The sequence below is a fragment of the Lutra lutra genome, chromosome 12 (genome assembly GCF_902655055.1).
Source record: "Lutra lutra chromosome 12, mLutLut1.2, whole genome shotgun sequence".
Taxonomy (NCBI): domain Eukaryota; kingdom Metazoa; phylum Chordata; class Mammalia; order Carnivora; family Mustelidae; genus Lutra; species Lutra lutra.
In genome coordinates, this window is record NC_062289.1 from 15,729,882 (window position 1) to 15,745,007 (window position 15,126).

The 15,126-nt window shown below is 37.7% G+C and overlaps 1 protein-coding gene across 1 annotated transcript in view; it reads right to left on the reverse strand.

The window, feature by feature from the left end:
* Nucleotides 1–14,566: 14,566 nt before the first annotated feature.
* The window catches only part of LOC125082598 (glutamate decarboxylase 1-like), a 29,529-nt gene continuing 28,969 nt past the window's right edge, over nucleotides 14,567–15,126 (reverse strand). Inside the window, 2 exon segments of the mRNA XM_047698382.1 lie at nucleotides 14,567–14,627; nucleotides 14,759–14,818. Of these exon segments, the coding sequence (XP_047554338.1) occupies nucleotides 14,777–14,818 (42 nt within the window). The 3' untranslated portion in view covers nucleotides 14,567–14,627; nucleotides 14,759–14,776.

Below are 15,126 nucleotides of genomic sequence, written 5' to 3' on the forward strand. Positions count from 1 at the left end.
TTGCTAGCACAGGTTTTTTTCTTTGAATTTTATTATTTTTTTAAAAAATCTCTGTAGAATCTATATTTGAGGCTCTGTTTCATGCCCAGTGTTGTTATTCGATGTTTATATTGAACATTTGGCTAGAGATTTGTTTTACTTATTTAGTCTGGAGGATACATTTGACAAGAGAATTTCATTTTTTAAAATAAGTATTAAATGTGTCAGCAACATAGAAGTTGAGTAGTTTTAGAGGTCAAAATTGTCACATAAATATTTCTTCTATCAAAGTCTGATACTAGAGTTTTGACCTTTCGATAGAGACAGATGACACACATTTCAGGTTTCTCCAATTTAGACTCATTTTTTTTTTTTATGCTTTGAAAACAGAAGGATTTTTTTTTTTTTACGATTTTATTTATTTATTTGACAGAGAGAAATCACAAGTAGACAGAGAGGCAGGCAGAGAGAGAGGAGGAAGCAGGCTCCCTGCTGAGCAGAGAGCCCGATGCAGGGCTCGATCCCAGGACCTGGGATCATGACCTGAGCCGAAGGCAGCGGCTTAACCCACTGAGACGCCCAGGCGCCCCCAGAAGGATGTTTTTCTCACAGGATCCTCTAACTGTATTTAGTTGAAATCAAAGAGTGGATTAAAGTAATTTCTGGTCAATTCTTTCAACTGGTCAAAATGGTTCAGGAGAAAGAGATTAAAGGGACAGCTGTCCCATGGAACACTGAACAGCTCTCAGGGACCCACAACTAAGCCAAAAGAGAGACAGAGACCCCTATTGGGGGGATGGGGAAAGAGGAGGTACTGAGGTGAGAACTTGGAGAAATATATCAATTCTAAGCTACAAGTCTGGAGAAGATCTGCGGATGAAGCTATTCACATAGTGGACTGTTGGAATCAAATATATAAGGAGCCGACTAAGTTTCTGAGAGAGAGATCCTAACAAAGGAAGAGCCAACTTGGAGTATAGACAAAGTATGACTACCTGGCAATTAAATTAGCCTTGGATCCTCCAGCATCTATACGCAGGAGGTGGGCTGAGAAGACTACTCATCTGCAAGGAGGTCAGATTCTGCACTTTGCAGTTCAGCTGTGGCAAAAAATGGAAAAATAAAAGCCTCCAAATGGCAGAGCTGGGGATTCTTGAGACGAGTGGGTTGGGGTTGGAGTGATGAATCGAATGGGGCTACTCCAAGGCTATTCCCTGTCCTCGTGGTAGAAGGTGCTCCTGACATTCTCACAGTGATATTTTAGAATTGCTATGTACTAATAACAGCTCAGTGTCTCCTTGTCCTTTTTCTGAAAGAGAAGATCCCAGTGGTAATTCTGTCTAGTCCGTCATTGTGCATTGGGTTTGTACAGGACACTTGTCTGGTCTTTCAATTGTACTGGTCTTTGAATTAAGACATGCCACATCTGGTTCTTGGTTACAGACTACGGTTTACCACTCCTTCGAGGAGAAATTACCACACTTTACCCAACAATCCTGAACTTTGGTCTTGATCCTGGAATGAAACTGGATTTTGTGGTGGTGGTGGTTGTTTGAGTTAACTTCTTGGAGATAGGCTGAGCATATCTTGTTCAAAGAAATGAGATAGAGTCCAGTGGGCTGAGTGGTCAGTTGTGGTAATAATCAGTGCCATTGACCAAATACTTCCATGTCTTTGCTTTCAGGACACATGTTAGTTTTGTATTTAGCTGTCCTTTTTGAGATGTGGCATAGCCTCATAACTTGTTATGGCCCACACATATGATCGGAAGTGATGTAGGACTCCTCCAGGGAGCTTTAAGAACCCATGCGTGATTTAGCTCTTTTCTGCTACCAATGACATTAGAGACAATTGTTCTGTCAGCCTAGGGCCGAGAATAAGACACTGGAAATCAGGCACCCTGACAATCTGCAATGGACATGGGGCAGGAATAAGAAATAAAGCTTTGTTTTTAAAAGCCACTAAGGTTTTAAGGTTGTTTGCTACCTATCCCCGACAAATATAACGGAGAATTTGGCAAGATATAGAGCTCTAAGAATTGAAGATATAAAACTCCAAGGATCAGCACTTTCTGAGAAGCAAGTTAAGAGAAGGACACACTGACATTCTTAATAACCATGTTAAAATGTTACATATTCTTTAATACACAAAATTTGAGTTTACAGAAATTAAATTACTTGCTTATTAACATATTTATGGGGACACTGCGAAGCCTCCTGCCATGGAAGATAAGATGGAAGGACAGTTCTTTAGCATCCATGAAGGAAACTTCCAGATTAAGGGTAAAGGCAAGTAGTTCGAAATGAGTAAGATAGAAATATTTACATTAAGATATTAAGTATATTTTTATTCACTTAGACACATTAATTTATGTGGGCAGAATGAAAACCCCACAAAAATTGTGTTCTTTTAAGTTACACTGTTATTTTTCTAAATGCAATGAAGCTCTTGATCCCAAAGTAATCCAGGCACTGCCCCCGCACCCCACCAACCCCCCGCAGTCACTCCCACCAGGCCACAGGTAACCAGCGCCATCTAATGCATAAGATGAGTTCATGGGTAACAAGCAGCTGCTGTTGTTTCTAAGAGGAGCAATGAATGGTTTTTAAACCATTTTTTAAATGTTTTCAGTTGCAGCCAGCACCAAGTGCTATGAGCAATGATGCCGTATTTTCAGCTGGATCCTCCCAGGAGACCCCACACCATTCCTTCAGCTCTCCCCAGCCTAGAAAGTTCATCCCCCTTGTAGCTGAGCTGTAGACTAGTGAGAGTCATTAGCTCCTCCTCTGTGGCTTGCTCTCCTCTGAAGGGAGAGAGAAAACAACCCTGAGGAAACCTTACCCGGTGAGCAGAGTCACAGAGAGGACCAGGAGTGTTGCCACTTTCTCATTCTGTTCCTGCACTTAATCAATCTCTTTTTATTCCTTGTAAGTAACTGGCTTTAAGTCTTCTCCGTTTAGCTGATACACATGAGGAGGTTATGAAAGAAACAAAATTGGCTCTTTGTAATCCCTCTTATGGACCTAGAAGTCATTAACATGAGACCTTTAAGTATCCTTAAAATAAGTCTTGCTTTAATTCTATAGTTTTACAAAAGACATGCTTCTTTTTGACTTAGGGAGAGACAAGATCGAAATAGATTCAGCTACTTGCATTCCAGAATGAATAACTGCTTCTCTCAGTATCATAAGACCTCCTTGACGAATCAAGTATTTTTCTACTTAGAACCTATATCCAAATGCCATAGATCATAGTATTAACATATTAAATGCTTAGATGAATGAGCTCTTTTGGTTAATTGGATACTTTATTTAGGCTCAAAGTAAATATTTGATCTTTCATCAAATGTTGTAGTAGAGCAAGATACTGGGTACGAAAAATGTGTAAATTCATTCTCTTAAACAACTAGTCAATTTCTTGGTGGCTATTCTGGGGATAGAACCCACTGAGGTCACACTTTTCTATTGAACTTTATTGGCTTATAAACCAGTGATTCAACTTTAACTGCATTTTAGAATCACTAGGAATGCTTTAAAACAACAACAGCAACCACCACCAATATTCTGATCACAACTTCAGAAATTCTGATTTATTTATCTGGGGTAAATCCATGCATTTTTATTACTTTAAAAAGCTCCCCTGGAGAATCGCATGGATTGGACCAACATGCAGGGTTCATGATGTGGAGTAAAAGAACTATAAAAACAATACAAGGTTCAAACACCCAAAACACTGAATTCCAGCCTAGTAATCCTTCTCTAATAGTGCACTGTAGAAACCTGCTTAAGGATTGGGAGAATGCCATAACAATCATGGCATGATAATGTGTGGCAAATAATCAGATAAAATCATTATATTTACAAATTCTGATTCTGCTTCCCTGTGATACACACACTGGAAGCCTTGGAATTCAAGATATTACATGACTTATTTAGTGCCACCTCTGGTAATGAAAGAATTAACTCCTGATTTTATGTAGTTTTATATATCCATAGATGATGTCATATATGCCTTATGCATTAAGTTATTCTACACACCTCTATCATTTCTCTACTGTGAACAGGGAATGAGAAATGATACATGTTGTAGAAAAAAATATAGAAAATAATTCCAAATTCCACCATCCTCTAGTATTATCAAAATCCTGAAGCACTTCCTATGTCCGTCTGAGTGCATGACACCCATTGATACACTAGACATCAGTGTATTCCCATTATTTCCCAGGAGTAGAATAGGACATCATCCCTGACCTAGAAGATATTGCTGTCCAGTGAGAGAGCTGGTTTGCCAAGCATATCATTTCAATGTAACATATTCAGTGTTAGTAGTCGGTTACCATATATTAATTGTGTTCTTCCATTTATATAATTAGCACTGGTTACAAAATAGGATTCAAGAGATAGTCCCTGTCCTTGTAGAGCTAATCATCTAACTGAATAGAAGATGTATCTATTATTAAATGAGATATTATTGGGGGAAATTTCCTGTGAGTCACCAACACCTGCAGTGGGGAGATATCCGGAGTTAGAAGTCATACATAACTCTGTAGATTGTCTCCACAGGTCAGTTGAGCAACGACTTTCTCTTCTGCTGCCAGTGAGCGAGCTTCAGGAAAATTATCAAGCTAGTAAACATTGTGCACTGGGCACAAGAGTACCTTCTTCAGCTGAGGAGACTGTGGGAATCGATGTGGTCTGATGACACCACAGCCTGTGGGGATCATTGGGTCAAGGGCAAATTCACCAGGCTTTGTGATCATAAAAATTGATGGGATGGTTAGGAAGACAACTTGCACCAGAAGAGAACCAGACTGAGCCTACGGAGCGGTAGGTTAAGCTATCATTTTTTATGATTACATCATCTTATCAAGTATATAATTTCTGAAGAGCCATAGTTAGTGGCTCTTTTACCATAGCTCATTGTCATGGCAACAAATGTAAAAGGCCCACTGAGGGTTCAGGGATCATTCATTTGAAATTAAGGAGAGAAACTTGAACAAACTTCTCTGTTTTCCTTTGGGCAAGCAGAATCACTCAGAAGCCCAGTATTCGGGATCCTGTTCAGCTCTGATCTCTCCCAAATTCTTGTGACTCACGGTTATTTTCATACTTCAGATCATCTGTCAAAGTAGATGTTCAGATCTTCTGCCAAAGTAGGAGTTTGTCATATGGCTCGAGTTGTGAAATATAGGCTTTTTCAAAGTCTACTTTTTGTGGTACACAGTTCTTTGGGTTGTGACAAAGGCACGGAGTAATGTGTCCACCGCCATCATCATGACACAGAAGAGTTTCGTCGCCAAATTCCCTCATGCTGTCCCTTTAGAGACAACCCTTCCCCCAGGCTTCAGCTTCTGGGAACCACTCATCTGATCTCTCATCTCCAGAATTCTGCCTTTTTTTTTTTTTTTTAACAATTCATATATATCTTCTTTCACTTGGCAAAATGGATTTGAGAGTCATCTGTGTTGTTAACAGATTCAAGAGTTTGTTCTTCTTTCTTGCTGAGAGAGTACAAATGGGGTATGTTCCACAGTTTGTCCATCTACTGGTTGAAGGGAATTTGGGTGGTTTCTAGCTTTTTTGGTGAAATAAAGCTGTTATAAATAAACATTTGCAGGATTTATAAGAATGTGTTTTTTTTTAATCTTAATTTTATTTTTTTTCAGTGTTCCAAGATTAATTGTTTATGCATTACACTCAGTGCTCCCTGCAATACATGCCCTCCTTAATACCCACCACCAGGCTCACCCTTATCCCCACCCTACTCCCCTCCAAAACCCTCAGTTTGTTTCTCAGAGTCCACAGTCTCTCATGCTTCATCTCCCCCTCCGATTTCCCTGAATTCACTCTTCCTTTTCTTCTCCTAATGTCCTCCATGTTATTCTTTATGCTCCACAAGTAAGTGAAACCATATAATTGAACTTTCTGCTTGACTTATTTCACTCAGCATAATCTCCTCCAGTCCTGCCCATGTTGATACAAAAGTTGGGTATTCATCCTTTCTGATGGCTGCATAATGTTCCATTGTATATATGGACCACATCTTCTTTATCCATTTGTCTGTTGAAGGGCATCTCAGCTCTTTCCACAGTTTGATGACTGTGGATATTGCCGCTATGAACATTGGGGTACAGGTGGCCCTTCTTCTCACTATGTCTGTATCTTTGGGAATACCCAGTAGTACAATTGCAGGGTCACAGGGTAGCTCTATTTTTAATTTCTTAAGGAATCTCCACACAGTTTTCCAAAGTGGTTGCACCAACTTGCATTCCCACCAACAGTGTAAGAGAGTTCCCCTTTCTCCACATCCTCTCCAACACTTGTTGTTTCCCATCCTGTTAATTTTGGACATTCTGACTGGTGTAAGGTGGTACCTCAATGTGGTTTTGATTTGAATCTCCCTGATGGCTAGTGATGATGAACATTTTTTCATGTGTCTGTTAGCCACTTGTATGTTTCTTTGTAGAAGTGTCTGTTCGTGTCATGTCTTCTGCCCATTTTTTGACAGATTACCTGTATTTTGGGTGTTGAGTTTGAGTTCTTTATAGATCTTGGACATCAGACCTTTGTCTGTAGTGTCATTTGCGAATATCTTCTCCCATTCCGTGGGTTTCCTCTGTTTTGTTGACTGTTTCTTTTGCTGTACAGAAGCTTTTATAAATGGTGCTGGGAAAATAGAACAGCTACGTATAGAAGAATGAAACTCAACCATTCTCTCACACCATACACAAAGATAAACTTGAAATGGATGAAAGTCCTCAACATGAGGCAGGAATCTATCAAAATCCTAGAGGAGAACATGGACAGTAACCTCTTTGACATCGGCCACAACAACTTCTTTCAAGACACATCTCTAAAGGCAAAGGAAACAGAAACAAAAATGAACTTTTGGAACATCATCAAGAATGTAAGTTTTTAGCTAGTAAGATAAATACTTAGGAGTGAAATTTGCTGGGTCTTTTGCTGAGTCTGTGTTTCACTTTATACCAAAAAAAAGCCTATGTTTTCCAAAAAAAAAAGTCTATGTTTTCCAACATGACTGCTCTATTTTGCATTCCCAGAACAAACTCTGAGAGTTATAGTCTGTCTACATTCTTGTCTTGCACAAGTAGGATGGCAATGTAGAGAGCAGAAAAATCCCAAACAGGTTTAGGGAAAGGGCCAAAAAAAAAAAGTTGTGACATATCTTGTTATGTTTCAATTCTCCTAGAGAGTCCAACATCCCTAATGTGGTGTGGAAAAAGCAGTGGATTTTTCCAAGTCCCAAGAGATCTGTGTGCTGAATGGATACAAGAGTACAGAATTATGGAGCTACCAATAGCTGAAGTCATGTCATGGTGAGGGCATTAACCTTACTTGCCAATGCAAGACAGAGGAAGCTGGATGGAATGGAATGAGCAGTAGAGTACAGCATATCAATCATTCCCCAGAGTAGCATAATACAGTATTTCTACCTCTAACTAAGACCACCCCCAGAACAAATTAAAGCAGAAGGAAAATTTGTCCCAGCCTGAGCCCTGTCTCACAATAATCAACCAGGAAGTCTCCATCTTTCCTGGTCTTGGAGTTAGGAGGTGAGCGGTAAGCATAAAATGAAAAGAAAAATGATACAAAATTATACTTCTCACCTAAGAGAAAAACAAAACCATAGAAATGTTCTTCACTTTGGAAATCAAGGAAGAAGTGGAGACCAAATTTGACGAAGCTATAAAATAATTCTATATAGTTGGCATTTTCACATTTTTGTCATCCTCCTTCCTGGGGGCATTTAACTTTTCAATACAGTTATTGTAGCAAAAATCTGGAACTGTTGAATTATCATAATAAGTCATCTGTTCCAAGGAAATTTTAATTTATCACACAGCTACTGAAAGCTTTTGCTCTAATTCTACAAAAATCAATCCATAGGATTTGAGAGGGCTGAGTAATGTTGATTTTCAAAATTAACCATAAATCACTGAAATAGAGTGCACATTCTAAAGTTAACGTGGTGAATGTGGTTGTTGCACTTTTAATTATGCCAATTATTTCCTGAGATATGTGGTCTGGGAAAAGGGAATTAACATAAACTATGAATTGTGTCATACCTCTAGCTCTTGACTAAGCCAAGGATAATTTGGGTATGGCTTCATTCCTATTTCTATTTACTTTTAAATGATTTGATGAATGGGAATAAGGGTGCTGAGACTTGAAAATACTGTGTTTACTATCTGTGAAAAATTAGCCGTGGCATGAAATATTCCCAAGGGACTGCAGAGATTAAAATGCTCCCAGACAGGACAGCAGGGTTGCCAAGAGAAAATCTGAAATCATGGGTCAGTTCCAAGTACAAGCTCCAAATAAATTTGAGGTCTCTGTAGCCAAGATTATATAGTCTGCTGGGAATACAAGACCAACCTCCACAAATGTAACATTGATTGTTTTGATCCTAGTGTGTTTCTTGCTGTCTCAAAAATCCCTGGGGCTCACGTGAAAAGATGCTCAACATCACTCATCATTGGGGAAATAAAAATCAAAACTATGATGAGATACCACCTCACACGTGTCAGAATGGCTAAAATTAACAACACAACAAACAACAGGTGTTGGCGAGGATTCAGAGAAAGGGGAACACTTGCATACTGTTGGTGGGAATGCAAACTGGTGCAGCCACTCTGGAAAAGAGTATGGCATTTTTCTCAGAAAGTTAAAAATAAAACTACCTTATGATCCAGAAATTACACCCTAGATATTTACCCAAAGAATACAAAAATTCATATTTGAAAGTATATGTGCATGCCGATGTTTATAGCAGCAATGTCCACAATAGCCAAACTATGGAAAGAGCCCAAATATCAATTGACTGATAAATGGATAAAGAAGATGAGTTATATTTAAGAAACAAAACAGATAAACATATGGGAAGGGGAAAAAGAACAGAGGGAAAGGGAAGCAAACCATAAGAGACTCTCAGTGATAGAGAACAACTGAGGGTTAATGGAGGGGGATAAATGGGGGATGGGCTAGATGGATGATTGGGATTAAGGAGGGCATCTGCTGTGATGAGCACTGGGTGTTGTATGGAAGTGATGAACCACTGAGTTCTACTCCTGAAAGCAATATTGCACTGTATGTTAACTAACTAGAATTTAAACAGAAATTTTTAAAAAGAAATAAAATTTTTTAAATTGGTAAGTAAGGGGGCGCCTGGGTGGCTCAGTGGGTTAAGCCTCTGCCTTCGGCTCAGGTCATGATCTCAGGGTCCTGGGATCGAGTCCCACATCGGGCTCTCTGCTCAGCAAGAAGCCTGCTTCCCTCTCTCTCTCTCTCTGCCTGCCTCTCCGTCTACTTGTGATCTCTCTCTGTCAAATAAATAAATAAAATCTTTAAAAAAAAATTGGTAAGGAAAAAAAAATCCCTGAGTCTCTCATAAATATCTCATATTTCTCTTTATATTGGTAACATTGGGAGTAGGATTCTCAAAAATAGCCTTTATTCTTGCTGTTGTCTCAGAAGGTGGGCACTAAGCTCACAGATCATCCGAAAGTAATCGGCAAACTCACCATAGATCAAGAATAACTTGGGGAAAGAAATTTTACCAGAATTTCAGCCCTCATACTTATTCCTTCTAGAGGAAGGTTACATTTTCTGATAAAGCCTGGTCATTTTATCAGAAAGGTGGTATTCTTGGCATCTAGGAAATAAAATCATAGAATCAGAGTACAGTTGAAAAATGTTTCCATTTTGGGGATGTTGTTGAATTATTTGAGATACCTCTCACTTAACTAACAGATTCCTAATCTTTATGTCTTTCCATCTTCCCTCTTTCAGATCATACCTTTCCTGACACTGCGATTTGCCAAATTCCTACTGAGGCTTCCAGGCCCAAGTACAGACTGTTCCATATCATGCCTTTCACCCAAGTTTTTGCACATGGAATGGCAGCACAGCAAACTAGAAAGAATTTGAGTTTTGAAAGAGAATAGTGAGTTTGAAACTTACCTGAATGAAAAAACAAATAAACAAGAACACTTATAAAGCATGTGTTTCTCGTATTAACATGTATTGAAGGCTAATTACATACCAGGCTGTTTAAAGTATATAACATATGGAAAGTAACTCATGTAATTCTTATACAATCTGTGAGGAAGTACTACTATACTTAGTAGAGAGATGGGGAAAGTGAATACAGAGCAGGGAACTAGCCTGATTTGCCTTGCTCGTAAGGGACGGAGCTAGGATTTGATCCCAGGAAGCCTGGCTCCAGCATCCATGCTCTTAACCTCTTTGTTATACTCTTTATTTTCACAGAGTTTGTGACCATGCCTTCCTCAGAAAACACACTCAGCTAAAATAAAATATGTAATGCCAATGTGATTTTAAACTGGAAAATGGCTATCAAAGATTAGGTATTATTTTATCACCTATCATCACATTTTCAACAAATGTTCACATTTGTTGCTTTTTACTTGTATAGAGTTGAATCACAATGCTACATTAATGTCAGATGTACAGCTTAGTGATTCCGTACATTCATGTTATGCTCTGTTCACAAGTGTAGCTACCATCTGTCCCCATATGTCGTATCTCGCTATTATAATATCACTGACTGTATTCCTTATGCTGTGCTTTTTATTCCCATGACTTACTCATTCCCTAACTGGAAGCCTGTATCTCTGACTCCTCTTCATGAATTTTGCCCAACCCTTAGCCCCATTCTCTCTGACAACTACCAGTTTATCCTCTGTGTTTACAGGTCTGATTCTACTTTTTGTTTTATCTATTTAGTGTTTTGTTCTGTTTAGATTCCACATATTAATGAAATCACATGGTATTTGCCTTTCTGAATTTGACTTATTTCACTTAGCATAGTACCCTCCGGGTCCATCCATGTTCTCTCAAATGGCACAATTTCATCTTTTTTTATGGCTACATACTATTCCACTGTGATTACAGACCACCTCTTCCTTATCCATTCACCCATTGGTGGGCCCTTACATTGCTTTCATATCTTGGCTCTTGTAAATATGCTGCAGTAAATATAGGGGTGCATATATCTTTTTGAAATTCGTGTTTTCTTTGAGTTTCTTTGGGTAAATACCCAATAATGGAATTACTGGATCATATGATATTTCTATTTTTACCTTTTTAAGGTAACCTCCATACTGCTTTCCATAATGGCTGTACCAATTTACATCCCCACCCACAGTGTACAAGGGTCCTTTTCCTCCACATCCTTGCCAACACTTATTGCTTATCTTTTGTATTTAAGCTATGAAGGTGATATTTTGTTATGGTTTTGATGTGCATTTCTCTGACAATGAATGATGTTGAGCATCTTTTTTTTCTGCTCACCATCTGTATGTCTTCTTTGGGAAAATGTCCATTCAGGTCCTCTGTCCATTTTTTTCATTGGACTGTTTGGTTTTTTGGTGTTGAGTTATGTAAGTTCTTAGTATGTTGTGAATAGTACCTCCTTATCAGATATATCATTTGCAAATATATTCTCCCATTTAGTAGGTTGTCTTTTTGTTTCATTGATGGTTCTCTTTGTTGTACAAAAACTTATTTATTTTGATGTAGTGCCATTGGACTTTCATAACACAATTTACAAGTGATTTGAATTTAGGCAGTTACAGAACCTGGTTAGATTATTTGTTTTTACTGAAGTAAGAATAGCAAAATAATCATGCCTTCCAAAGAACCACAGTCTACAGTTCTGTTAGAATTTATTGACAAAAGCTAATTTAATTATTTTATAATTAAAAAGATGGTAAGATTTGCAACTAGATGTACCAAAATTACTTTTTCAAGGAAATTAAAAGTTATATTTAACAGGAAATTTCAGAATGCTGGGTGGAAGTTGGGAGATGATAAGACTGAGATATGCAGTGCAGTGTGGAATTGAAGCCATATCCATGTTCCTTATAAATGGCTCATTAATTTGAGAGTATATAGATATGGCTTAATGGGGTACCTGTTATTTCTATATAGAGTTTGATTAAGATTGGCACACCTGCTATCATTGCTGTATCAAGAAAGCTTTTTGCAAAATTTTTCCCTAGGTAAGAGGACATTCCATGTGGGAGTGAAGATCAGAAAGATTTAATGTCCACCAACTACTGTATTTGTGAAAAAGGAAAACCATAATGGGGACCTAGAGATAAGACATCTCACATGAGACTGGAAGAATAAATTCCAATATTCGTGTAAAATACTTGTTGAATTTGTACTCACATTCCATACTGGAGGGTCTGGACTAGGAAAAAGACTCAGGAGGAGATACCTTTGGCTGAACCTTGCAGGAGAGGTACCTTTACAATGAAAGTGAACGAGGAAGGTGCCAAGTGAGGCACAGACACTGGTCGGGGTTGGTATTCCTGAGCCTTGATGTGGGTGGGAGTTAAGGGTCTGATAAACAGCTCATGAAGAAAAACAGCCCATTCTGAGTGGTTGACCTAGACAAAGGATTAATGTCAAAGTCAGACATTTGAAAGGGGGAGGGGGGAAAAACCCCAAACCTGACCCTTCAATCCAAGGGAGTTAAAAGACTGACTGAGCTGAAACAAAAGCCCGACAGAAAACTGAAGAATGCAAAGATACAGAGTAACATGATTCAGCAGGAGAGAGATTCTAGGACCTCAGTGGCTTTTTACTGTCCCAGGCCCAAACCTTCATGGCTACACTGGAAATGCTTAAGAGTTAACTAGACCAGGATCTTCAAATATTCCTTCTCATTCTCCTGGGTCAGATAATCACTGAGATAATACAAGGGATCCAACTGTCAAATCAGACTCAAACGAACCAGAGATCTTGTCCATATGAAACCTGACTAAGACTCTCTAGGACAGAGGTAATTATGAAGCACAAAGTAGGAAGAGGTATGGAATTATCCAGTGGTTTCCCAGATTCTTTCGTGCTGGTTCAGGATGCTCTGTGACCTGCATTAACATATAAAGACTCGAAGTAATGTATGATTCTACATTAATTACACAGAAGGGAGCTTACTCAATCGTGAAACATATTCATTTTATACTCAGAGTTACAAAGTTTATGTGATATTTTTCTAGAGAGCTAAACCCTCTAAATTCACAAATTCCAGTTTATTTACTGTATGCAAGCTAAACAGACCAATGATGTTGTGCTGATAAGGCTCTCCTTTTTGCATTTCTGTGCTACTAAGATCTAAGCTCTCAATCTAGAAACTAAACTGCAGGCTCTTTGAACTTTTCTCTTCCCAACGCATTTTGGTAATTTTACTTCCTAAATGGCTCTCAAGTCCCTATTGGTTGGCACTGCTAGACTCTTGTCCTTCCTTGGCTTATTGCAATAGCCTCTAAAACTAGGGTTCTGAGCTCAAGGCTTGTACCTCCTCTAATGCATCCTTGAAACTGCCATCAGAATAAATGCCTATTTGTTGTACATGATCCTATAGCGGCACTTTGAATAGAATGTAATTTTAAGAAACACATGAACTACTTTATTCAGTCTACAACACTGTACCCTAAATTCCAAAGATACAGTCTTTCTGGTAGTCATCTCTGTTGGTTAAATGAATAACATTCATTGTTTAAAAACATATTGTATATGTTTGGTAAAAGCTCAAAAAAATAAACTTGGTAATACTCTTATAAGAATTTCATGTTAAACTAAATCTCTTAGCAGCAAGAAAGGGGCCTTTCTATAGCATTTCTGTAAGTTATGGAAGGTAATTTCATGTAATTCAAGGCTAATGCCAGACACTTGTTTGAGAGAACATTGCCATGGGAAAAGTGGTTAAGTGTTCTGTGGCTAATTTTGATTGACCCATAAATAAACAATAATCCAAGGTCAAGGTAAGGGGTGACATATGTTAATGAATATTATCCTTTAATTTAAATGTTACAAATTTTCAACACTGTATAAAAGAGGTATTCAGATAATTGAAAATGTTGCATACCTCAAAATAACAATGATTCTTATTAGGTTCGTTATTATTAACTACTAGTAGTTCAAGTAGGGAACTACTGAAAAACTCAGATAGTAGATTTTTAGAAATGCTACAAAAATATTTACTTAATTCAAGTTGTTTTTTATAACCCACACGATATGCACATTACATTGAAGTAATATTATGATTTACTATGTTCTTATTTCCAAATGTTTATTAAGAAATAATACCAGTACCTACAATTATGAATATAGGGACAAAGAAACTTGAGGTACACTTTTGAAAAGGAAATGTTTAATCTCTCTTTGATAACCTCTATGTAATGATAGGCAATCATGCATAATGCATAGGGTAGAAACAGATTTATGTTCCTAAGCCTGACAAACCTGATCACATTTGGAACAAACCCTCCTGTCTAGAGCAGTAATTCTTATCAAGGGATACATTGCACTTAGATAATTAAACTGCCATTCCCTATATCTCACAAAGACACAGCCTATCAAAGTCTGTAGCATAATCAATTTAATGTTTCATCTGAGGAAAACTTTGGATCTGAAATGTCTTATTTATTTGGTAGAAAAACAATTGGAAAAAAAATCTCTATCCCAATTCATGTGTTTTTCTTTCTAAAATATAGAAGTTCTTACACATTTAACTTGAATGAATGCAACACAGCTTGGAAAACAGACGGGTACAACGTCCTCTGTAGTAAAGAAACGTGACAGTATTTGATTATAAACCTGAATGATTAATAAAGATAAAATTAATGTTGTGGAACTTTATTTTTATGGTAATTTATTTTTACTTAGTATATATTTTTAAGTCTCTGGTTCTATTTGACATACTAAAAAATGAAATATGCAATACTAACATTAATTATGTGCCGAGCCTATACACAGCCAACACTGTAGGTCTCTTCCAGCTCCTTTGTCTATTGGGGAAAGTAAATTTGTCAACAGGCTACAAAGAAGAAGTTACATATACACTATGTTAAATTTTTTCCCCTCTTTATATTTTCTCTAGATTTAACCCTATATTTCCATCCACTTTTCCCAGTACGTGATATTAAGTTTTAAGTTTTCAGCTTCCTTTGAAGTTACAGAATCATTTGATTTTTTTCTATATCCAGAAAATATCTTTTTTATTTTTCCAGCTCAATTGTGATATAATTGATGAAACTGTAAGATATTTAAAGTGTACATCATGATGTCTTGATATACATATGCATTGTAAAAGAAA